The 25,265-nt window shown below is 39.5% G+C and overlaps 2 protein-coding genes across 5 annotated transcripts; both read left to right on the top strand.

The window, feature by feature from the left end:
- Window positions 1-275: 275 nt before the first annotated feature.
- smc1b (structural maintenance of chromosomes 1B) lies at window positions 276-15,852 on the top strand. The gene is made up of 25 exons (XM_088299190.1): window positions 276-391; window positions 1,039-1,227; window positions 1,707-1,819; window positions 1,895-2,098; window positions 2,349-2,587; window positions 3,183-3,441; window positions 3,523-3,663; window positions 4,947-5,029; window positions 6,040-6,247; window positions 6,320-6,505; window positions 6,678-6,869; window positions 6,956-7,102; window positions 7,630-7,767; window positions 7,931-8,047; window positions 8,154-8,260; window positions 8,352-8,493; window positions 9,030-9,175; window positions 9,283-9,436; window positions 9,863-9,961; window positions 10,069-10,222; window positions 11,861-12,015; window positions 12,092-12,243; window positions 13,801-13,870; window positions 14,489-14,599; window positions 15,253-15,852. Exons 1-25 carry the CDS (start codon window positions 283-285, stop codon window positions 15,406-15,408), a joined length of 3,771 nt encoding a protein of 1,256 aa, XP_088155316.1. The 5' UTR covers window positions 276-282; the 3' UTR covers window positions 15,409-15,852.
- A 144-nt stretch (window positions 15,853-15,996) lies between these two features.
- On the top strand, window positions 15,997-19,558 carry borcs5 (BLOC-1 related complex subunit 5). 4 transcript variants are annotated; one of them, XM_088299193.1, is made up of 5 exons: window positions 15,998-16,265; window positions 16,357-16,422; window positions 17,135-17,278; window positions 17,464-17,621; window positions 18,757-19,558. In XM_088299193.1, exons 2-5 carry the CDS (start codon window positions 16,365-16,367, stop codon window positions 18,988-18,990), a joined length of 594 nt encoding a protein of 197 aa, XP_088155319.1. In that variant the 5' UTR covers window positions 15,998-16,265; window positions 16,357-16,364; the 3' UTR covers window positions 18,991-19,558. The 4 variants fall into 4 exon arrangements, with proteins under 4 accessions (XP_088155321.1, XP_088155319.1, XP_088155318.1 ...); XM_088299192.1 differs by having other exon boundaries at window positions 16,348-16,422; XM_088299194.1 differs by having other exon boundaries at window positions 16,338-16,422.
- The last annotated feature ends 5,707 nt before the right edge of the window (window positions 19,559-25,265 follow it).

Genomic DNA, 25,265 nt, shown 5'->3' with positions numbered 1-25,265 from the left:
GACAGCTCAAACTCTTCCGTGAAATGTTATGGAAGATTTTTTTTTTTTTAAAAAGACCTTCTCACTTCCTCCGACTGTACATTTTGAGGGCTCGGCAAAATAACCCCTGCATAAATAAAAAAAAAGAAATAAAATCAAACTTTGTCCTGTATTCATTTGGGTATATTTTTTAAAACCCTTCCAGGACCTTTCCCGCCAGCTCAACAAACTATTACTGTCCTGTAGTAGATTTAGAGAAGTTCATTTGCTGAATGTCTACTTTCTGACGATTTCACGTTAACAATGGGTTATCTCTCCAAACTTGTGGTTGAAAACTTTAAGACATGGCGAGGAAAACAAGTTATTGGGCCATTCATGGAGTTTAACTGCATTATTGGCCCCAATGGCTCCGGTAAGTCCCCCTTTTGTTTTTTTTAAATTAGCCACCTTTTTCTTTTTTGAAAGGCTTGCTAACTCGTTGGCGAAGCTAACTGCTAATACTGCTCATGAGACTGTCCTGATAGAGTTCTTTGCACTCCTAAACTAGAATTACATCTCTTTAAAATGTATAAACTATCATACCAATTGGTTTAGGTCCTCGGAAGATGTTAAAAGCTTTTCAACTTCATTATTTTTTTCAAATCCGTCCTTATACCATTTATTTCTTTGTATGGGTTTTTATTGCGCATAGCCAAAAAGTACTGCAGCACAATACTTGTGAATAAAGACATTCTATTGCATTTGAAAAACTTGTGTTTGTTGACTGGTTAATTATGGTAAATATATCGTCCTTAAAGCTATGCAACTTAACACAGTCATGTACTCAGATAAATACAATTACATCTCAGTAAACTGTATAAACCTGTTGAATGAATGTGACAATTTCTCTTTGGGAGTTTTTAACTTTTGGTTTTAAATAGTTAGTTCATGTTAGTACGTTTAGATAGTTGTGTATACCCCATAGAATCGTCATCATTATTAAAGGCATTTTAATGAATTGGAGGAGAAGTCAAGGTTTCTATTTTATGTTAGTAACAACTATGTTACTCACAAAACCAGGTAAGTCCAACGTGATGGACGCCATAAGCTTCGCCACGGGGGAGCGGGCGAGCTCTCTGCGGGTGAAGCACCTCAGTGACCTGATCCATGGTGCCCACATCGGTCAGCCAGTGTCAGACAGAACCTGCGTCACCATGTTCTATCACCACGACCAGGAACAGGAGATCGTCTTTTCTCGGGCTGTCTCTGGTCAGCACGTTTTTGTTTTTCAATTGGCTAAAGTAGTTGGACTGATAAAATCAGAATCACCTTTAATGGCCAAGTATGTAAAGCATACAAGGAATTTGTCTCAGGAACTATGAGCTACACTAGTATTTCAGGAACATGCAGCTATGATAAACAAAGACATGACATATAAGTATAGAAAGTCTTTCCTTAATGCAAGCCTACTGTTGTGAAATTGTACCATCCAATGACAGCTGTGCAACAAATTGTAGCAAGATAGGAAGGAGGCCATTTGGCTCAATGAATGGATGACCATACCTAAAATGATAAATAATTAATATATTTTTGGGTGGAGGGGTGGGGGTCTTGTGGTTATGTGTTGCAACTCTGTGTACTTAAACAAAAAAAATCCAATGTTGATGTGAACATGTCTCAACTTGGGAACTTTTATATCATTTTGTTTTAAAATATAATTATTTTTATTTATCGCTGTATTTTCTCAGGCGACTCCTCTGAGTATCTCATCAATGGCAACCGAGTTAGTCTCAACCAGTACACAGAAGAGCTTGCCAAGATTGGCATCATCACCAAAGCTCAAAACTGCCTAGTGTTCCAGGTAGTTTTGGGATTTTCAGTATTGGATGGTTAATGCTGCATTTTCAGATAATGTTATTCGTGCGTTGGTCACCAGGGAGCAGTGGAGTCCATCGCTCTGAAGAACCCGAAGGAGCGTGCCAAGCTTCTCGAACTTATCAGTCATTCTAAGGAATTTGCAGCTGAGTACAACCAGAAGAAGGAGGCCATGCTGAAGGCCAAGGAGGACACCAATTTTCAGTTCAACAAGAAGAAATCAGCAGCTGTCGAGACGAAGCAGATGTCTAATGAAAAATTGGAGGTAATAGTAGTATACTTTATGTACATAGCGTAGTCATGACATTCTATGCGTCGCTGTGCTGCCTACAGATCAGTCGTGCTGCCGTAAGGATTGACACGTGAGACAGTCCAATGCATTCATATAGCACGTCTCATACGGAGGACTCACAAAGTGCTTGAAATGCTTAAAATCCAGAATCATCAAACATTGTATAGTTAATATAAAAAGACGGACCGCAATGACCCAACAGGACAAACCTTACATTTCCCAGGCCAAGAAATACCAGGACCTGGTGGATGAGCTTCAAGAAAAGCGCATGCAGCTGAGCCTTACTGTGCTCTATCATAATGAGAAGGCCATCGAAAGCACCAGCAACACTCTGAGTGTCAAGCAGGGGGCCGCTGCCGCTCAGAACGCTTCAATGCAGGACTGCGAGAAAATGGTGAAAAACCTCAAGAAGGAGCATGGACGCCTTGTCAGGGAGCAGCAGCTCATGGAGAAAGAGATACGGTAAACGTACATGTATTTTGTTTTCAGATGTATCCATTTTAGTTGCTTTTGTCACATTTATGAAATTATGTAAGCAAACCATCACCTAAAGAACTGATGGTTTTATCATTTGAATAGATAGGCTGAAAAATAGTCACCAATTTTCACTTTTTTTTTTATCTGTCATCTGTTTTCTTTTTTAACTGCTCAGGCCAATGAAATGAAATTATCACTTTGATGCCATCTTGTGGAATCTTGTTGTTAGGTTTTTTTCAGTGGTGGTACGTTTTTGCCTTCTTTTGAGATGGCCCATTTTGTTGGCACTCCATGAATGCTCAAACAAAAGCTACTAATAGCCGTGCAGTCTATTTTGCCATGAAAATGATGTCCAAAATTTTTCGTGTACTCCCACAATAGTCATTATTTTGGATTAATGGCAAAGTGTGAATTTAATGACTCGTAACATTTGCGTAAAGTGTCATATCACTTTGATTAGGCTTGTACGCTGGCCAGTAGTATTGATGACGCTCATGTGTAGGGAATTTGTTGGTGAACACATCCTGAGTTATCAATATGAACCTAGAATGACTAGATCTCTATTGAACCTCATGCCCAGCGCCCAGGAGCATGTCCTGTCCCAGGCTCGCGCTCACTTCATTAAAGCCAAAGTGAACACCTCACATCATCTCAAAAAGATGGACGAGCTTCAAGCATCTGTGAAAAAGAGCCAGAAAGTCTTCGCCCGGACGAAGCAAGAGCTTGTTGAAGCTCAGCGGGAAAAAGAGGAGCTGGAGAAGACCTGGAGGGTCTGCGACGACCAATTTCGGGAGCAGAGAATGTCCCAAGGCATGGAGGTTGAATTGGACGAAAGCCAGGTGAGCGGTTGAAAAGAACTTTACGCACTATAAACCCATAATTAATTTGTTGTGTGTTTCCTTGACGGACGTGCTCGATAGCGAGGGCGCTACAACGAACTCAAGGAGCTGGCTAGGAAGCAGAGTGCAGTGCTGTGTCAGGATGCGGAGAAGATGCAGAGGGATGTCAAGGCAGACTATGATCAAATGGCATTTGACCAGCGTAAACGGAAGGAGGTGGAGGTAATCACAATGGAAACTATATCTATTTAAATAGCTACTGGAAGGTGGGTACACCACATCTAAATACATAATTACTAAAGAAGAAGAACGCCCAATACAAATGTCTTTCTCTCAAGCAGTGTTTGCTCTCCAATCTCAAGTTGTGCTTGACACTCAATTGTTCATCTGATTAAGACAGTTTGGACAATTGAATGCCACAGTTCTTTAGAGTTAGGACATATTGTATTTTAAACTTAGTTCTATATTTTTTCATAGAATTTATTAAGCACTAGATTTGATTATATGCATATTGAACTACTCATTGCATAGCAATTCATCTTTTTTTACACACAATTAGCCAATACAGGCACTATAGCTGTGACATTTGAACTAATACAACTTTTAAACTAATACAAATCAATGTGCAGGACGCTTTATGAGAAAGTATTTTTATGTTTATTGCCCGGGGATGCAAATGACACAAATTTGGTTGAATGGCCCTTATAAGCATGCCATAGAATGACGGAATCCTCTGTTTGACACATTTGATTTGATAGCAAACAATACATTTACAGTGCATCGTTATTTATAGGCTCGTGCAGGATAAAATGAAGAGCCCACACAGCTGCGTAGTTGGGTATGCGCGTGACCTCTCTCTTCAAGAAATGACACTATTGATTTATGACCTCGTAAAATGCGACTAGTTGGGAACAAGCTTGTTTGTCACCAAATAATCAACACTCGTTAATCTTCTATTTATTTTATGACGTTTGGATGTGTCACAATTGCTTTCGACTCTCAAACTCACTCAACTCTTTGACGATGGCAACGAGGCTTCTTTATATTAGGCAAGGCAGACTTATTTAAGGTGCATCTTTTGGCTTAACTCTCCCTCCAAACAAGCTATGAGGACAAACCCACCACTCTATCGTTGCCTGCAGGGAAGCTGTGCGCAGTGGAGGAGACGTTTCTGTGGGTGTTTGCACGTCACACTAATTACATGGATGATCTCTAGTTAGGAGCCGTTGCTCAGTTGACTGAGCTTCAGATATGCTCTCACTAGAATTTATACTTGGAATATCTTAAACTTCTGCATAAATTGGGTATGAAATGTAATCAGATCTTCATATAAATCATTAGAATAAACAGAATCTGTTTAATTTTTTTCATTGCAGAAGTGAGGGAACACTGTTCCCTAGAATTTTATGTTGTCAAGTTTAACATATCCACGCTGTCATAGTGAAATATCTATTGATATGAAAACTTTTAAAAACCATATGGTAATACTAACTCCTTTGCTGTAGGTTGGAATCCGGAACAACAAAACACAGTTGGATGATTTAACCCAGAGAGCAGAAAAGCTTGAGGAATACACCAAGGCCTGCAAGTATGTCCTTATGCACTTTCCTTCTACCCCATAACAACATTCTAAACCCCTGCAAATTAACGTAATTTGTCGTAAGGGGCAACCCCCCCACACACACAAACACTCACGCACTTGAAAAGTGTATACCTGCCTATATAATAGGAGTAGATCAGCCAATCAGCAGTAAGCTGCCTGTTTGCTTTACTTTTTCACATTGAGTCACAGGCACTACAACAGACTTTGCCAAAATTTTAATAAACGTTGGTCCACTGCTACCCACAACTATTTTTCGTAGTAAACGTTAAAGAGATGTTTGTTTTCAGTGAACGATAATATACTATAACTGAGCCTGGGAGCTCTGTGCACTTTTTGTTAGACATTTGAAATTAGGTTTTCTATTTCTAAGATCTAAAAATGCTTAAACATGTAAATCACTTAAGTGATAATAATAAACATTTGCTTAAAGGCATTTAAACTAAGTCAAGTGTTAGAGTTTTTATTTTTCAAAATTGGGACACTGTTTTTCAACCAATGAATATCAGCTTGACATATCGGTTATTGGCTTCCATGACTACTAATACTCGATATGTGTATCGAAAAAAGCGTCTCAGTCTATCACTAGTCATTGGACAGCGATGCATATTTAAATTTGCGTGTGATTGGTCAAATTCAGATCAAAGCTTACAATTAAATTTGAAAATTAATGCATGTCATTGTCTTATGCATACTGTATCAGCCAATATTGCGATATTGATATTTTTTCAATATATTGTGCACCCTTAGTTTAAACCCTTAATAAATCCCATAACCCTGTTACATCATTTCAAACTCACCTTCCAACATTGTCCGTAAAAACAAATGGCTTGCATTTCAAAAAATATACCAGGAAGTACAAGGATGCCTGGCTGTATGTCACCACCTTTCATCACGCAAAAATACCAATCACTTCCTTATTAGCCATTTTATTACTTTTTCACCTATATTGACACTCTCACGGTCCTCTATAAACTGGAGTTCCTGTGTGTTTTTAGGTCATCTCTTGATGACTTACATCAGAAGGAGGAGAGTTTGCAGGCAGAGTTACAGCGTGGCAGAGAGCGCACTTCCCAGGTGAAAGAGGAGCTGGGCCAGGTGTTAGAGCAGCTGGGGGATGCCCGCCTGGACAGTCAGGATAGCAAACGTCAGCGACAGCGCAAAGAGGTGCTGGAAAAGATGCTTAGGCTCTTCCCTCACACAGTGGTAAGAGATACATGATGATGCGATGAACGGAAAACAAAACATCACTAATCTGTCACATGTTTCTTGTCCCAGTATGGCCGTCTGTGTGACTTGTGCAGCCCCATCCACAAGAGGTACCAGCTAGCCGTCACCAAGGTGTTTGGCCACTTCTTGAAGGCCATTGTGGTGTCAACAGAGAAGGTGGCCCAGGCCTGCATCAGCTTCCTCAAGGAGGAGCGGGCTGAGCCTGAGACCTTCCTGCCCGTCCACTACTTGGATGTAAGTGTTTGAATAGTATTTCTGAGCCAGGTGAATTTGTCCATCTACTGGCCATTTAGTTTTTTTTTTTTTTTTTTTTTTTTTTTGTTTTTTGCTTCTTTTTGGCTTCTTCAAGCATGACTTGTTTGGTTGATTGCATGTGGCATTATTTATCATCAACTCCCATGTTCAGGTGAGACCCCTGAATGAACGATTGAGGGAGATACCGGGTGCCAGGATGGTGGTGGATGTTGTGCTCATCAACGCGTCCACAAACTTGCCACATCTGAAGAGAGTGGTGCAATTTGTGTGCGGCAATACGCTGGTGTGTGAAACCATGAAAGAGGCCAAGAGCATTGCCTTTGATGGGGAGCACCGCCTTAAGGTAAAAAACTTTGTTGAGATGGGTGCTGGAAATGCATATGATATTATATATACTATATTATTTATATCTTAAATTGGGTGCTGTAGACCATATCTCTGGATGGGACCCTGTTTTCAAAGTCCGGTGTCATCTCTGGAGGCTCCAGTGACTTGCGCACCAAAGCTCGCTGCTGGGATGACAAGGATGTCACTAGGCTGAAGAATAAAAAAGACCAGCTCACTGGTGAGCTTCATGTAAGTCAAGATACAATTTGTGTAGTTTGTGCTCTTATTTCATTCGGTAGCAAATACAGCCATGTAAAGTTGCGGTTCTCACACTTTGTGTCCAGGGACCCCTCACAGGGGAGACATTTTTCCAAGGACCCTGTCATAATCCTAATGCCAGTGAATCATGTGTATTTTATTGGTGTGCCAGTCCGCTTAAGTGCGTGTGCACTTTTATATAATAAAAAATATTAATTTATCGATAACCGCTTCAAACAACAAGGTATATATTGGAACAGTTGTTGCGATTGCATTATTGTCGATGTTTTGTGTTCTGTGGGATTATTGTTATTTTATGTTAAATGTTCTGTAAAGCGCTTTGTTACAGCTACAGCTGTTGTGAAAGCGTTATATGAATGAAACTGTATTGTATTTTACTGCTAACTATTTTGAGGAGCCCCCAAGCTACAGCTTGCAGATAATCATGAGTCCGGGGACCTCAGTTTGTGAACCTCTGACATAAAGGATAACATTTTAAGTTGTCTGTTGTGTTGCAGGAACTTATGAGGCTCAGGCGGAAGGAGTCAGAACTGAATCAGATCATTGCACAGGGTCAGGGGGCACAGACCCGCCTGAAATATTCCAAAAATGATTTGGTTAACCTTGGAAAGCAAAGCATCCCTAAATGCCTCGGGGTAAGAATATATCTTTTTCAGATTCCTGGTTATTGAAAATGTTAAAGCCAGGTGTTGTAATGACACCTGTTGCTTTTTTTATATGCTTGACAGTCTTGCAAATTATTTTAATTGTACTAGATGCACATTATTGCCACTAATTATTTCCTTTCAATGATTCCAGGACATTTCCCGTATGGAGAGTGAACGGGCAAACTTGGACGTCCAGATCCAAATGCAGCTGAAAAGTGTGGAGGCAAAGGAAGCTGCCTTGAAGAACCTTAAAGACCAGATTGAGCAGGTATCATAACTTCAATTCAACTAAGTATCAAGGGAAAGTTAATTGTCATTCACAGTTTCAAGAAATCTTTGTTTAATATTTTATAGTAATGAAAATGTTTATGTAGACAGAGGACACTGTGTTTTCTGACTTCTGTGCTGAGCTCGGTGTGGACAACATCAGAGTGTATGAGCAGGAGCAACTGAAACATCAGGAAGAGCACGACAGGAAGTGGTATAAATAAGTTTTTACATTCTCACTTCTACTCTACTTTTTTGTCATGTTAAATCTGAGGGAATTTATAATGTACTGCAAAAACTTTCAGTTTAGAGTTTGAGAACCAGTGTAATCGCTTGAATGCCAAATTGGAATATGAACAAAGTCAACTGGAGAAGCACAAGAAGAAACTCAGTGAAATGCAGTCCTCCATCAACCAGGAGGAAAGCAACATGGCCGTGAAGAGAAAGGTTAGCATGGATGTACCATCATTAATATTTTTCAACTGTGGGCATGTGAAGCCCTTTGAGACTTTTCTCTGATTAAGGGCAATCAATATAAATACATTTGACTTGTCTTGACTAATACAACAATCCCAGAATCATGTCACGAACACCGAAAAACCAAGTGTAATTGGTGTCCCCCAAAAGGTTATTAATTGCCCATTATATTAGTTTCAACCGTAAATATAGCACAAACAATGATCCCCAAAAAGTTTAATCTCATTTCAAACTCATCTCACATCACTCGACACTTGACAACGAATTGCTTGCAGGTGATTTATATATATATATATATATATATATATATATATATATATATATGTATATATATATATATATATATATATATATATACATACATACGCATGCACGCACGTGCACACACACATAAATAAATAAATTGTTCTGGAAATGAATTTCTATATGTTAGCAGCTCTGTAAACATAAATGTGTTAGTTTGTTTTTGTATTATCAATGGAGATGCATTCTGGCTCAACTTTCAGGAGGAGGAGAAGCTGCTGGTAGCTGTTGAAAAAAATGATAACAAACTGCAAGATATGAATAACCAGCTGCTGGCAAATAATAGAGAGGTAGCATCTGTCAAAAATGAACTGGATAAGAAAACCTTGCAACTCAAAGAAATTAACAGGTAAGACAAATCACTGATGAAGAAAAACAAAAATTGCTGCTGTTGTTCTGATTTATGAAGTGTATTGTGTGCAAAATCAAACACAAATAAACTTTCTTTTTCCTCAGGGAGTTAGTGAAACTTCAGCGGGAGGTGATGAGTGCCGAGAGCATCCTGGAGCAGAAACGTTTAGCCCGACACAATTTGCTGCTGGCCTGCAAGATCGAGGGTCTGCCTATCACTTTGCTGTCAGGTGACCTGAATGAAATCAGCCAAGTGGAGGTAAAAGGAGATTTGCATTAATATCAACAATGTCATGTATGTCAAAAATGGGCGTCCGCCTGGGACTGTTCCATCCCAGAGACGAAATGCCCATCTCTGCTAAAAAGGCACTAGTGTTTTACAAGGCCTACAAAATGTAAGCCAATGTACTTATGCATCTAACAATCTAATGGAATTATTGGCCTCTGAATCGGAATTGATTGATTATACACTACTGTATCTGATTGGACTTATTGGTGTTTACGTTACATATGACGTAATGGCCGTTGGCCAACCAGATATTAATAGTGCGTGTGTGTATGTGTTAAAGGCCAGACTTTTCGTCAGATGCGCCTGCTGCATGTCAAAGGACAATTTGGCGCTAAGCCGTCTGCCAAATTTCCAAACAGAAGTGTAAATTAAATAAATGTGTTTGTGTCTCTCCAGCTGGTTGATGGGTCTCAAAGTACTTCAACCTCGATGCACATCTTTGAGAGGGAGGCCCAGCTGGTTATCGATTACTCTTGCCTGGAAGCCGAGAACAGGGTGGCACATCATTTCTCTTTCAACAATGACATTTTGCATTGAGTCTGACATGCTGTGTTAACATTGTGCTTGTGTGTGCGTGTTTGTTTGTGCGGATGTGTTTGCAGGACGTCCCTCCAGAGGAGGGCAACAACTATCTTGAGGGGCTGAAGGAGTCCCTTCACGCCATAGAGGAACAGCTAAAATGTACAGCCACGCCCAACTTGAAAGCTGAGGAAAAGCTGAGGGAGATGAAGGACAACCTACAAGACGTGACAGACGGTGCTTTGTGGCTTTTTTCTTTTCTTTTCTCTTTTTTTTTTATAATTATGTTTACGTTTTGTTGTAAAACATGTGCACCGTACATACGGGGTTCAGTAGCTTGACAGCGCACGGCTGTGTCTCCCTGGCACGGAAGCCGAAGTCTCACATGTCTGCTCTACAGCAGCGGCTGCGTTTGTGTCTTTCTCTCGCTCCCTTCCTCTTCTTCACTTTCAATCTAGTAATGACCTGTCAAGCTGCAGCAAATGGCAGCATTTGCGATTTGAAACTGTGAGGCAATGTGCTAACAATGCATCACTGTGCTGTCCTGCTTTAAACTCAATTATACTTACTAGAACATACTTATGAAACACCAGAGGTGAACATTCTGTCGATGACGGACCCCCATTTTGCTGATGTGGGACGGGAAATCTAAAAGTGTAATTATCACTTCCCAACAGTCAAGTCCTAACAGACATCTCGATTTGTCACATACGTTTTGCTGATGACGAGCAGAAACACACCCCACTTTTCTTCACAGGGGTTACTGAGAGAGGACTGCATTGACTATATATGTGTGAGAGTGAGTACTCCTGCTTTCAATAGGATCTCTGTGAGGAGTGTGATAGCTGGCCATGATTAGCTAAGGAAACAGAACCAGAATACGTCACTTCACTTTGCTATGACAACACAAATCCACACTATTTCTTTGACTCGAATAGTTGATGCATATGAATTTATTTTTATTTTAACCTTTACGGTTGTGATTTTTTTGTTTATTTTCATTCAAGACTCGTGTGTTTGACCGCCAGGCTGGTTTCTTCCAATGACTATATAGTATATATATGGAAACACTTTGCGCTTCGTATGTCTCTGACGGTGTAGTGGTACACTCGCCTGAGTTGTGTGCGGCAGCGTGGGTTCAGTTCCCACTCAGTGACGGTGTCTATGTCTGCCCTGTGACTGGCTGGCGACCAGTTCAGGGTGTAGTGCGCCTTTCGCCCGTAGTCAGTTGGGATAGGCTCCAGCACCCTTCCGCGACCCTGTACAGGATAAGCGGTGTGGATAATGACATGACGTGACACTTTGCGCTTCGTGTATGCTCCAAAGACATGAAATCTGTCCATCAAGAAGAAGAAGCAGCAGCAGTATTTATAAACAGTAGTGAGTGGCAACTTGGATTTTATTAAATCTGGGCCACAATGAGGAGCTGGATTTTGGTTAAAGTGAACCATTTTAATCCTAAAATTAAAGCTTTTGGGGGTTTTGGGAGTAGAAACATGTACTGCAGCCCCCCAGTTCAATAGGTGTATGTGAAACGGACTGATTGACGAACCAACGGACTTCTAACGGACTATAATAATAATAATAATACCTGACGGACAGACTGACCAATCAGCGATTACAGTTTGGTTTGGCTTTAAAATGACGGACTGACAAATGATAGACAGGTACAGAGATCTGACAGATGACGAATAATAGACCGTCAAAAATTTGTAAATTGCCTACTTCTGTTTAATGCATTGTAAACATTTGGAAGAAGAATTGTAAAAATGTACAAGAAATATTTTTTAAGGGCTGCAGTCGGTGGGGTGAAAACTTTGTTTGAACAACAATGAGTAGCATCAATGCTAAAGCAATTTTCTGTCTCTGACTTAGCCTTCAGAGCCAGCACCATCGCCACCAGGAAGTGCCAACAAGAGTTTGAAGAAGTCAAAGCTAAACGCTTCCGTCTCTTCAGCCAGTGCTTCGATCACATTTCTGCTGTTATTGACAACATCTACAAGAGAATATGCCGCAACAAGAGCGCCCAGGTGAAAACTCTGCTTTGCAACTCCAAAGGGAAACGCTGTCAAATGATGACCTCATAAGATATGGTATGTACTTCAGGCCTTTCTGTCTGCTGACAATCCGGAGGAGCCGTATCTCGGCGGCATCAACTACAGCTGTGTGGCTCCTGGGAAGCGCTTCATGTCCATGGAAAATCTGTCAGGCGGGGAGAAAGCCATTGCGTCCCTGGCTTTAGTGTTTGCCATCCACAGGTAGTATAATTGACAAAAATTGAAATGTGCACTCAATGCGAGATTAAGGCTCTATGAAGTTAGAAAAACGGATTGAGGCAAAGTTCCACATACAGTCGGCTACATTTTTTTAATCTGGCACGTAGAGCATTTACATTCTCAAACTGTTGCATTTCTTTTGTGTTTTTTTTTTACCTGGTGAATTATGTATATGTATTTTTTCATTTTAATGTTTTTTTTTATTTTTATCATTAAAATTGATTAATTGTAAATAAAATACCCAAAAATTGCTAAAATAGATTATTTTATGTATACTTTTAAAGCAACACTTGGTAAGTTTCTTGCCTTCATAAAACATTTTCATAACTCTTGTGATAAAACATCAACTAACAACTAGTCAAATGTTACCTTTGTCATTGACTGAGGGACACTATATCGGCACTAAGTAACTTTGAGGAGGGTGGTAGAAACCCTGCCACACAATAAAAAAAAAGAAACGTGCCGACTGCGTTACGGCATACGTCACTTCCTCCTTTCCCCATTCGTTACAAAAACCGTAGTTGATTCTAAATTCTATATGCGATCAATGGTGTCGAGTTTTGTCTGAAGGGGAAAAAAAGGGAAAAGGGGTAGGCTACCCGGATAAATGGATATTCAAGGTCCCCATTAACTGCTAAAAATGAGGTATGCTGTATTCTGTTGTTCAGACACAATTAGATTCATGACCTCATCTGCATCATCCTCTACACAGCCACTGGAAACAGAAATATAATTCAGTCCTATGGCAGGCAAGCAAGAGCTCAGGATTTCACCACACTGTGGGCTCCTGCTCATGGGAAATGTGGTCGACTTCAAGCGAAACACTACCACTTTCGTCGACATGGTGCCGCCATAATCAACAAAGGCTGAAAGTTGCGTAGTGCTGCTTTAACGAATTTATTTTATTCAATTATCCATCTATCAATTATCCAAGCCACTTATCCACAGTCACAAGGGTTCGCGGGAGTGCTAGAACCAATCCCAGGTGTCTTCGGGGAGTTAGCGGGGTACACCCTGAACCGGTTGCCAGCTAATCGCAGAGCACACAGACAGACAACCATCCGCACTCACACTCATACCTAGGGGCAATTCAGAGTGTCCAATCAACCTGCCATGCATGTTTTTGGAACGTGGGAGGAAACCGGAGTAACTGGAGAAAACCCACGCAGACACAAAAGAGAGAGAACATGCAAACGCCACACAGGAAGACCCGAGCCGGAATCAAAATCTGGTCCTCTGAATTGTAAGGCAGATGTGTTAACCAGTGCCACTTTTATTGAATTATTATTAGTATTAAATTATAATAATAAATTATTAGGGCCGTGCCACCTAATTTTAAAAAATTACAAAAAAAGCAATGTTTTAAAATGTGAAATATGATTTCACACACATTTCTGTTTTTTATTTGTATTTTTTTTAAACGTAATTTATGAATGACCAAGCCCATCTGTCTTTTAAAATCATATGCGCCCTTGAGCTCAATATTTTTGCCCATCACTGTTTTAAAATAAGACTTAAACTATACTTCTTCCTCCTCAGTTTCCGTCCTGCTCCGTTTCTGATTTTGGACGAGGTAGACGCCGCCCTGGACAACTCCAACGTCGGGAAGGTAAGATTCCTGACAATAAGACGGCTATTTGTATGAAAAGTGATGTAATTGCACTGAACATTAATATTTTAGCTTCTTGCGCACACTAGGGATGTTTCCACCCTTACATTACTATTGCACGGGTCCTCAATAGTCAGTAGTGAGCAGTAGCCTATCTTTTTGCGAGGGGCGAGACACGCCCTGGACTAGGTGCCAGAGTTGCAAGCCACACAGACAAACAACAATTCACACTTAGATGCAGACCTTAAATTTAGACAATTCCACAGCTTGAGTGAAGTGAAAAAATTGAGCAATTAAGGTAGTGCTGCTAGTGGAACCTCAGTTCTTTGACCAATAGCTTTGCAAACAAACCTTTTGGATAAATCTTACCTGGGTTCACAAAGAATGCGCCCTGACATCCACGTGGAATGCTCACTTTTGCTTCATCCTGCAGGTCAAGTGAAATGTTCTATACAAATAAAGTTTAAAATTATTATTTCAGGGAACAAATTATACTCCCAAATCAAGGTCTCAGTCTACATGATTTGTCACAGCTGCCGAAAAGCCACCTACTGTAATGTTGAACTTGCATCCAATAACCAGTCGTGAAAGCATGTGGCTTCCAATTTGTACTTCCAGGTGACAAGCTTCCTGAGGGAGGAATCCAGAGAGAAAATGCAGGTCATCGTCATCTCTCATAAGGATGACTTTTTCTCCAAGGCCGACACCCTGATGGGAGTTTACCCGAATGTAAGAACAAGACGTTATATCAGAGGTTGACAATCTTGTGCTCAAGAGCCACATTTGATTTTTAGCTTGGACAGGTGGTCCTGATTATTCACAGATGAGATGAAAAAAAAAAAATTTTTAAACATGTCTTTATCTATGATTAATTGGATTCTAATAGCTGCGATTGGCTAGTGATCAGTTCAGGGTGAAACCAGCCTCCTGCCCAAAGACAGCTGGGATAGGTTCCAACTCACCCATAATTCTCACGAGGAAAAGCGGATCAGAAAATGAGAGGATGATTATAATTGGTAACTAAGTATTTAATAATGTTAATTACACAGGTTAGATGTATTTATTGAAATAATTGCACCAGATTTTTTTAATTATTTAAAGAAAAACATAAATTGACCAATTATTTAATCAAATAAATGCAAAACATTAAATGTACTGTATATGTGAAATATTTTACTTATATTTAATCAGTTATCAAATTATGACATAAAATAAATTAATAATGATATTTGAATTACCATAATCAATTTTAGGAAAAAAGGCCAAATAAATGCAACAATTACAGGACTTGAAAATGTTGATATTCGTTGGGCCGAATTAAAGAATTGAGCGGGTCATACTTTGGCGACCTTACGTGCCATGTGTTTTTTCCCCCCCCCCAGTTTGACGGTTTTATGTTCAGTCGCATGCTGACATTGGACCTGCGTCCCTTTCCTATACTGGAGGACAACGGTGGAACACCTGTGAGGGTCAAAGCCAGAGATAACGGATCACAAATTAGCTCTGGATCACTTCCATTGGTTTCATTGTTTGATTGAAGTTCTTTTTGCTTTAAAAGAAACATTTCGACCTCCGTTGGATTTCCTTGCTAGTTTTGTGTTTAACTGTACCTCCTTATCCTTAGAAAGAGAAGCGTTTGAGCTGTAAAATGTGTGTTAGTGTCTTCTAAGCAGTGTTAACTGACTACACGACTTGAACTATTACCATTGAATGAAATTGCATGTAAAAAAAAAAACTAGTTCCACAGTGTGTTTTGGCTTCAGTTGGCCTCACGGAGGCACGAGAGGCCTCCTGACCTGGTTTACCACTGAACAGAAAAAAGGTCTTAAATCTTTGTAACGTTGAGCTGTTTGCACCAAGCTAAGTTGTGTTTTAATGACTTTAGGCTAATTGAACTATTAGCACCGAATGCCTCGCCTGTAAAAAAAAAATGGAACTCTGCTGTTTCACACAAGGGTTTAAATCTTTGTAATGTTGTGCAGTTTGCACCCAATGCTTATTATTAGATGTAGGTTCTTTTACAATAAATAAATCGTTCTATATTGTAACGTAGTACGTGTTGTCAATTGGCTGCTGCTTGCGTCATCAACCACGTGATCTATATTTACGGAAGCGGCGTCTTTCAGTTCCAAATAGCTTCCTCTGTCAAATGATACGCTAAAGAGAGAACAAGCTAAATTGGAACCTAAGCAAGCAATTACACAATCCGGACGTACGTAAGGTTGTATATTGACACCGAATGCGGTTAAGATAATGGCTGGGTGGATGTTTGGTAGATTAGAAAATAGCCACTTAGCTTTGTAATTGTTGGCGAAAAATTTTGGTTTCACTGCACGCGGAATTTGTCAGTCAAGCAACGATATTAAAGTGGTAGTTGCGGTGTTCCGCAGCCCCGGTAAGTCGCATTCGATTGTGTTTCACGTTTCTAGAACATTTGAGCAATTAATTAGCTTGAGTGAGCTAACAGCTAACTTTAGCTGGTGTAGTTTGCATCATGGGCGCCGAACAGAGCGGTGATGCGGAGCACAAACACTCCGACTACAGCTCGACAGGTGAGCATGTTTTTAATTTTCCCTTTCACACTCCTAATTTGTGTTATAACGATGTTTGTATCTTCACGGTTTTCACCTGCTCACGTGATCTATTCCACCATTGCCCCAGTCCGAATCACGAAGTTCGCTTGTCGAAAGGAGACGGTTCTTCTCATTTATTCACAACCTCTTTAATTCTCTTCACATTTTGCGCCTGACGTCAGCCTGAATTGCTTTCTATTTACATTCTAGTTAAATGAGTTAGCACATCCACGTTGTTTTAACAAAGAGAAGCTTACAATTGGCTTAAGTCCTTAATGTTTGTTGTGAAATGTTGACATGGCCTTTCCAAGACATGAAAACTGTTTAAATGACTGAACATTGGCTAAAAGCGAGATCATTGATGTGGAAGTGATTCACACGTCTGCCTTCTACATAGGCAGAGTGGATTCAATTTACATGGTTGCGTTTTATTGCGTACCCTGTGATTGACTGCGGTCGAAGATGTAATCAAACTAATGCCTGAAATACCTGAATAAATACTTGAAAGAATCGACAATTTTATAAAGTATAATTAGTATCATAAATTAGCTTTTGCGGTTTCTTTTTATTTTGGTATTGCTATACATCTGTTGCTACGGAAGAAGGGATTAGAATTAGGGTTTACTTTATTTCCATTCCCAACGACTTAAATTGTGTATTGATGGGTAAAAAATGACACTTGTCTTTGCAGTGGTTCCGTCTCCCGCCAAGCAGAAGGCGAAGATGGATGACATTGTGGTGGTGACTCAGGGCACTCAGTCCTTGAGGAACATCCACAGTGACCCTGATGTCATTAAACTCCAAGAGATCCCCACCTTTCAGCCTCTCTTGAAAGGTGTGTCTTTTGACCATTCTGGCTTTCGCCTAAAATTAGTTGTCTAATCAGTATTACCAGCAACTACCAGAGAAGCTCTATGTGGCAGCTCTATACTGGAATAGAAGCGCGGACCTTATGTCAGGCTAATTACACTGGTTAACTCTTAATTTGTTGTTCCGACACATTCCTTGTGCCCGCGGCAGGAGTGCTGAGCGGCCAAACGTCCCCTAGCAGCGTGTGTCTGGAGAGACTGGATCCCGCGCAGGTGCTCCAGCTGTGCACCCGCTACCAGGACCATCTGCACCAGTGTGCCGAGGCAGTCTCCTTCGACCAGAACGCCTTAGTCAAGCGCATCAAAGAGGTGAGCTGCACCAATTTGGTCAAACTGGGAAATCCAAAACAGGAAGTTCACATAACAAAGATGTAATGTCTGAATTGTTCACAATAGCATAAACTGATGTACTTGTTTCGTAACATTTCTCAGTCAATAAATTTATTTATGCAGTTGTAAGATAAGCTGAAGACCACATTAACCTCAAGTAACTTTATGTAATCAGTTTGTGTATTTCTAATCATGGGCATTTAAACCTGACAGCAGTACCTTTTATACATATAATGCAACTGAAAGAGCTTTACAGTGGCCCCCTGCTATTTGCAGGAAATATCAACTGGGCCGGCAGTAAATAATTGACACCAACTGACATGCATTGGCAACGGAAGTACGCATGTACATACACATGGGGTGAAGATACTTTGTAACTTCGACTAACAACCCAGGCAATATATCAATGTCTCCTTCGTCTGATTTCCAAGAGAATTACAGAAACAGCACAAAGTAACTCTGGTTAGTGAACTGAAGAGAAATGTGTATTTGTGAACTGCGGTTAAGAGGGCTTCATTGGAGCATACAGGTGAACAATATTTCACTTTTTTTTTTTTTTTTTTTTTTTTTTTGGACAAAACTGTAATTAACCAATTTCCCCACTAGGTGGAACAATTGTGCTTTCATCCACTTGAATATTAGTTTTAGAACCTTTATTGAGCCAAGGCCCATTTCATCGGAAAACATTTCACAACACACCACAAAGTTATTCTTTTGTCAAATTTACTCCCAAATGTACTCCGTGTGAAGTCTGGGCCTGTTTTGTGAAACTCAAAGCTTTTTTTCTGTTATATGAATGCAAACAGTTGGACACACTGCATAATTGTGCCTCATGCCGTCTCCCGGAAGAGTACTTGATCCTTTGTTTCTTGCTCTGTATCACTGGCATAGATGAAAAAAGGTGAACTTTTCTTCCCAGTTTAGTGAATTTGTATAAAAAATAAATAAATACAAAACATCTCACATGATACACGAATATGCCACAGCGCAATGGTTAGGAATCATGACAGCCACCCATCGTATCACTCCATCTGTAGAGTATGATGTAGTGTTTTTGACATGCTCACATAGCTCACCATGCTCTAAATAGGCCTGCTTTGTGGTTGTACTCCAGATGGACCTCTCAGTGGAGACCCTGTTCAGCATCATGCAGGAGCGCCAGAAGCGCTACGCCAAGTACGCAGAGCAGATCCAGAAGGTCAACGAAATGTCCATGATTCTGCGCCGCATCCAGATGGGCATCGATCAGACGGCGCCACTGATGGAGCGCCTCAACAACATGCTGCCAGAGAGCGAGCGCCTGGAGCCCTTCAGCATGAGGCCTGACGCAGACTCTGGCGCAAAGTAAGCCACTCGCTAGGGAGCCCTGAAATCTGAGGTGAGGACCGCTTCTGTTTGTTCCTTTTTGCTTTGTATTTGGAGATTCTACTTGGGACTATTTGAGTCTCCTGAAACTGCATCTTGGACGTACGAGACGTGAATGTGAATGAGCTTTAGTGGATGCCCCTCAATCCTGGGAAACTGGACCTCAGTGGAAATAAAAGCTGTATAAACATGGAGAACTCAAGCAAATGAGTGGACCTGATAGATTTTCTCTCCACGGACTGACTACTTTTCCATTTTGGGACTTTGACTCAAGAATAACAAAAGGAGCTTGGACAAACGTCACTTTAATTTATTTGTTGTTCATCAATGTTTTGATTGGACCACTGCGAACCTGCAAATAATCTTTTATGAAGCCCATTTCACACAAATCTAATACTACTCAGATTTAGTCATCCTGTGCTTAAGCCATTAAACATACGTTACTGATATTTAGCGGCACAGCCATCACATTACAAATAACAGAGGAATAGAATGAATATATGTTGAAAAGTTACATTTAAAAATAAAGTTATTAAAGGAAATGTCAATAAGTACTGTGTAATTTGCTTGTCTGTCATACTGTCACTGTTACGTTTTCTAGCACGCTTCCATTGGCCCAGTGATTCCTTACCTAACATTAGTGCGCCATGAGAAATAATCTCATATGCCCCAGGAAATTCTCCAATTTCACGGAATTAATTTGTCAACTATGGTTATTATTGATTTACCAAAATAATGTTGAATCATTCATCTTATCGAGAATAGTGACTGATATAAAAAACTGAAATTGTGGCAGAAGTGACCAGTCTATCAATTATATTATATATTACCATTGGTGTGATAATGATTTAAGTGTCGGATGTTGGAACTCAAACATACTGTTATCCTCTGCGAAAGTACTAATACTACTGCTTACTGAGGAGTAGTGACTGTCTCCTTTTATGTCAACATGTGCGTTATACTGCCCCCTGATGGTAGAGGCACACACGCCAGAAGACGCTACGCAATGAGTTACGGTTGTCACGATGCATAAATTGTTGAATTGTTTACATTCTATAAAATTACATAATATTTATGTGGTTATAAAGTACAAGATTCAAAACGAAAACTTTTTTCATGCTGGAAGGAAGTATTGGCATTTGCATTAATTTAAATGGGGAAAAGATGATTTGACACATGGAATTACATGTAATCACAGAGCGAATTTGAACTTGTTTCTCAAGGCACCCCTGTATGTGCTGTAGTTTGTGTAGCATTTGTTTTCTTTTTTTTTTTTTTTAAGTGACATGCTCTTAGAGTTTTCCAATGTAGAGTATGCACCTTGGCCTAATAAAATAGCTTTTGTAATCCAGAGCTAGACATAGTGCGACGTATTGATTGGTGGACAGAGAACGTTCACTTTTAGAAAGGAAGAAGAAAAAAAAACATTCATTACTTGGGGTGACCCTAAAACGGATCATAGTTGTTTGGTCCAATTTTCAACAAGCTCAATTTATGTTTTTTTTTTTATCAAAAAAATTATAATAGCGTGCATTTTCAATTGTATTGATTTCTTTTGGAGAAATCAATACATAACTAAGTGTCCATTCAGATTAATTGTAAATACGTCACTTGTTTACTGAACTGACAAACAAGCAATATTACAATACTTTCCTCCCTGGTGTGACGTAGACAGCTGAAATAGGGAAAATAAAGGGCCCAGCTCCAAAAGGGTGTGTGCCAATATGTCGTAAATGTCATCCCAAAAAAGCCCTTAAATCACTTCAGAGTCTTTTAGGAGGGTGCATTTTAGTATTTTAGTCATTTTACATGCATACCTATCATATAAGTGCCAATATTCAGCCAGATAGAATGTCCCTTTAAGTGTGCACAAAGCATAAAAAAATAAAATGACATTTTCAAGAAATGGGTTGTTTATTGTCCGTTTGCTCTCCTCTTTGGCAAGTATTTTAATGCCTTGTGTTTCGTTATGATATCACACTGTTCAATAATCGGTATTGTCATACAAAATGAACGGCTTATTTTTGCAGCGTTTTTAAAAGCTCTGTGAGGTGTTGCAGCAATGCAGTTTACTCTTATCAGCCCCAAAGCTGGTGTGAATGAGGATTTAAAGGATTTAGCTGGGCTCTGATGGTGAGTGACGGATGCTGTTTTGAAGCTGGTGTGCTTCTAGTTGAGAGGATTTTGTGTGGCGTCAGTCTAAGCTGTCAGTTTCCCTGTGTCTTTTATAAGGTCTGTCTTTAAAGGTCATAAAGGGAGGCTTGTTTTCAGGTTGTGCAAAAAAAATAATTGCAGTCATGTGTTGGATATTAACAGAAGGGTGTGACGCAATTCTGTGTTCAATGAAATAAATCCAATTTGCTCTTTTTAAATGTCTCATATGAATGGTACCCAAATAGTGGCTGTCTCCATGCCTGGAAATACCATTCGACTTTCACATGCTCCTTCACCAAGCAACAATTGACTTGTCTAAAGGTTAAAAGTTTAAAAACTTTTGGAAATTAGCAACTCATAGCAAGGCAAATAACCTCTCATGAATTACAGTATGGAGACTTGCAATATGTTATAAACGAGTTAAAGGTCATCTTGTGTTTTGAAGCCACCGCGTCTTTTACGAAGATCAGCCTTCCTGTCAACGGTTCGGTCACTCTACAAATGTTATGTTTCGAGGTACAACAATTTAGCAATTAATTATTTTTACAATCGATTAATCATTTAGTGACTTTTTTTTTTTAATTAAAATTTCCCTCGAAATTCCAGCCTCATCATGAAATATTTTCAACTTTGTGTTTAATCAAATTAAGACATTTGATTTTAGTTTGTAACCAATCATCAATTTTTTTTAGTTGATTTTCTGATGTTTGGTACGCGTCAATCATAATTTATGTTGGTGGTTTTATGCGCTGTCAATTGGAAATTATGTTTTGGGTTTTTTTTTTTTAACAAAAGGGGTGGACTTTTCAACATTTGTTTTAACATACCATTCAATCATTATCGCAAAGATAATTGACAGATTAAAAGATGAAAATAATCTGGAATTGCTGCCCTAATTGTGTTGGCCTTCCATGATTAGGTTCCGGCGTCCTCGCTTCTTTTTCATAATACAGTGGTGCCTTGAGATATGAGTGCGCCCAGCTTATGGGGTTTTTGAGATACGAGCAGAGGTTCAGACATTCTTGGGCTTTGACCAAATTTCAGATATGAGCACTGTACGGTTGCATAAAACTCAACACATATCACAAGAAGCTATTTTAGAAGCTTCAAGCAGTTAATTGCTACTCCGAGATCACTTTCAGTGTCAAAGTAAACATAAAACAAAGCGAATCCCATTAGTATTTAATTTGGAATGTCCCTTCTAGCTAGCTAACACATCGTGGAAAGTGCCATAGACAAACGTACAGTTTGCATCAATCTTTGCAGTGTTGTAACCTTTGAAGCAACGGGTATTTGAATACGACTAGTTAAGTAACACAATCACACACAGAATAAAATAGTCAAATGCAAGTACACTGTTCAACAAATATTTATTGAATGTTTTAATCATAGATGCGAGTAAACATTTGGAAAAAAAATCTTTTGCACTGATTTCAATCCTGCCCTTGTTTTTCTTTGTCTAGCATGTTAGACGTGCATAATATATATGAATGAAGGATTTGGTTCAGCAACAGGTGATCATCGCTAGAAATTACAATACATTGTAAAATTCATATTGCGCAACCCTTTATTGGTCAAACCTAAAAATCTCCAAAAGGCTTTTGTGCTAGGGAAATTGTAAGGACTTTTTTTTTTTTTTTTTAAATCTGTGTGAAAAATATGTTTCGGGAAGTCAAGATTTTATTATTTAACATTGTTTCGTAAGATAACCTTTATTAGTCCCACAATGTCGAAATTTGTGTTTCATTATTTCTGTTCAATTTTGTTTGTGCAACTTGCAAGCTTTCATGACGACATGATTAGCTTTAAATAGCAAGCAGAAGAATGAATCAGCATCATTCATATGCAAATGAGCACTCATGCACGCCCTCCTCTTAACATGCTGCAATTTTATGCCACTACTTGAGTCTGCTGACAATAATGATAAGTGGTCTCTCTCTCGTTGATTAGCAGGCAAGAGGCAGTCAAGATGCTTTATCACGCTCGCGTGTAGAATCAGACGAAAATTCAACCAAATGGCTATTTGAGTATCCAGATTGACTATTAAGACAACAATGCGGCTCTTTTATTGAGTTTTCTCATCTTCCTATTCTGGAAGTAAACATGCTAACCACCAATCAGTACATTGGGATACTGTGAGTTGAAAGTTGGCATTGGGAGAAGTTTGGGAGTGGAAACCCGTCATTTGGAAATTTGTGAAGGTGTTGAGGCAATATAACAGGAAAAGTGCAGGTGCTGATACCTGCTATTAGGCAAGCTAAGTGAAAGTTTGTCATGACTTGAATTTTAGATGGTATGACCTCACGCTCGTCCTCCCGCCAAGCCTCACCTGGTTAGCATGCAGTGAGCAGCGGCTACACGGCGCGTCCGCATGCAAACTTCCAAATTAACACCTATGAAATATTAACTGCTCGCCTTGGAGGAAGAAATAGCCGCTTGTAAAGGGCGCCACGGTTGCCGTTTGTCCGTCCTGATATATACGCATGGGATTAACTTTCAAGATTCCACAAGTTGATTGCCAAATGAATACGCCCCAGACAAAAAATGTCAATCACAATAAACGGACAGAATCCAAATCCGATCAAACATCATGTGTATGTAAGTTTTGTTTTTTTTATAATAGTTACTTCTACTCATTTTGATTTTTTTTATTCAATTCACATTAATGAGTTCTTAGAATAGGTTTGTTAGTTTTTATTTTCTCAAATGCTTCATTTAATTGAATATTAGTTTTAGTGTTAGTTTCTTTGCAAGCATGGTGTATTTTGCAGGCGTGGGTGAATTTAATATTTTTTCAAAAATCTATTCTATTGGTCTGTCCAAACCCGGCGAGAATTGAAATGGACTCAGCTTTGCGCTTTTTTTTTTTTTTTTTTTTTTGTCTTTCTCTTTCTAATGTATTTCCATGAGGTCAATTATATGGTGATTTTTGCCATTTGTGGGCGGGACCTGTCCCTACCCTCTTGCACATAATTTCAAGCTTGTCTCAAAGTACAACATCACCCTTAAAAATAAATGTCTTGCATATCATTTGACTTTGAAAAAGATGCTGCAGCAACCAAACTTAGCTCCTTCCCGATATACAAAGCTTATCTTTCAGTTGAGATAACATCAATTACTATTCTGCTTTCCTATGCACACAAATAGGTGGATTTTTGAATAGTGCCTTGTGCATTTTTTCCTGAAGGAGGAATTAATGTGTTTTTATGAGAGGCAGTTATTTATCCATTCATTTTATATGCAATTGATGAGTATATTTTACCGTTTGGTTTCTGATGTTCAAAGCTACTTTGACTCTTAGTTCACCTCCATGTTTTTGGTGTTAAAATGCTGCAGCTTGTGCGTTTTAATGATTGATGACTAAAGGTTGTTATTTGCCTCACGGGATGCACTTAACAGACGTTGAATGTTTACGCTACGCTTTATTTAACTGCCTAAAATATTCCCCATCCACATGAGTTGCCTTTTGATTCAAACAACAAAAACATTTTAACAAAGTAGCATCCTTTTAAAGTGTTCTTGACATTTTAACGGCCACTAAGCTTTCCACTTGACTCTGGCGTGTGGTTGCGCCACCAACTTGCTTGCGGCCATGTTTGTTTCTGCGACCTACTAGTTCCATTTAGTCTTCCACAAGCCTTGATCTTATTTTGTTTTAAAGGTAACATGACAAAACATTTATTCTTTATTTGATGGTTTACAAATGGTGTATTTTGTTGACCATAAACTGGCATCATTCCTGAGGAGCTGCACAGCAACGGGATTGACTCTGACCATGACAAAAGGGTATATTTCAATGAAGTACAACAGAACACAGTTTTGCTCATGCTGCCTCTTTAAAAACATGCATATGTAATTTATTTGAGCGTGAATGCGTGCTACCAAATGTTTTAGGAGCGTATGCTTTACCATGCCTGCGCCCCAAAATACACTGAGACTTACGTATGTGTCGAACACAAAAATAGCACCTGTCCACTGAGACTGCGCCTTTTAATATTAGTGCATCTAATGGTCATGAAAATACAATAGTTGGTCTCTGGAGGGCCTAGCCAGCCATTAAGTGTGAAATTAAACTGCTAAGAACAGTTACTCCCTTGTTAGGTG

Source organism: Idiotropiscis lumnitzeri, chromosome 6, assembly GCF_059441095.1.
Source record: "Idiotropiscis lumnitzeri isolate Australia: NSW breed Sydney's pygmy pipehorse chromosome 6, RoL_Ilum_1.0, whole genome shotgun sequence".
Lineage (NCBI taxonomy): Eukaryota > Metazoa > Chordata > Actinopteri > Syngnathiformes > Syngnathidae > Idiotropiscis > Idiotropiscis lumnitzeri.
Note: the sequence above shows the minus strand (reverse complement) of the source record. Positions and strands in the feature narration are given on the sequence as shown.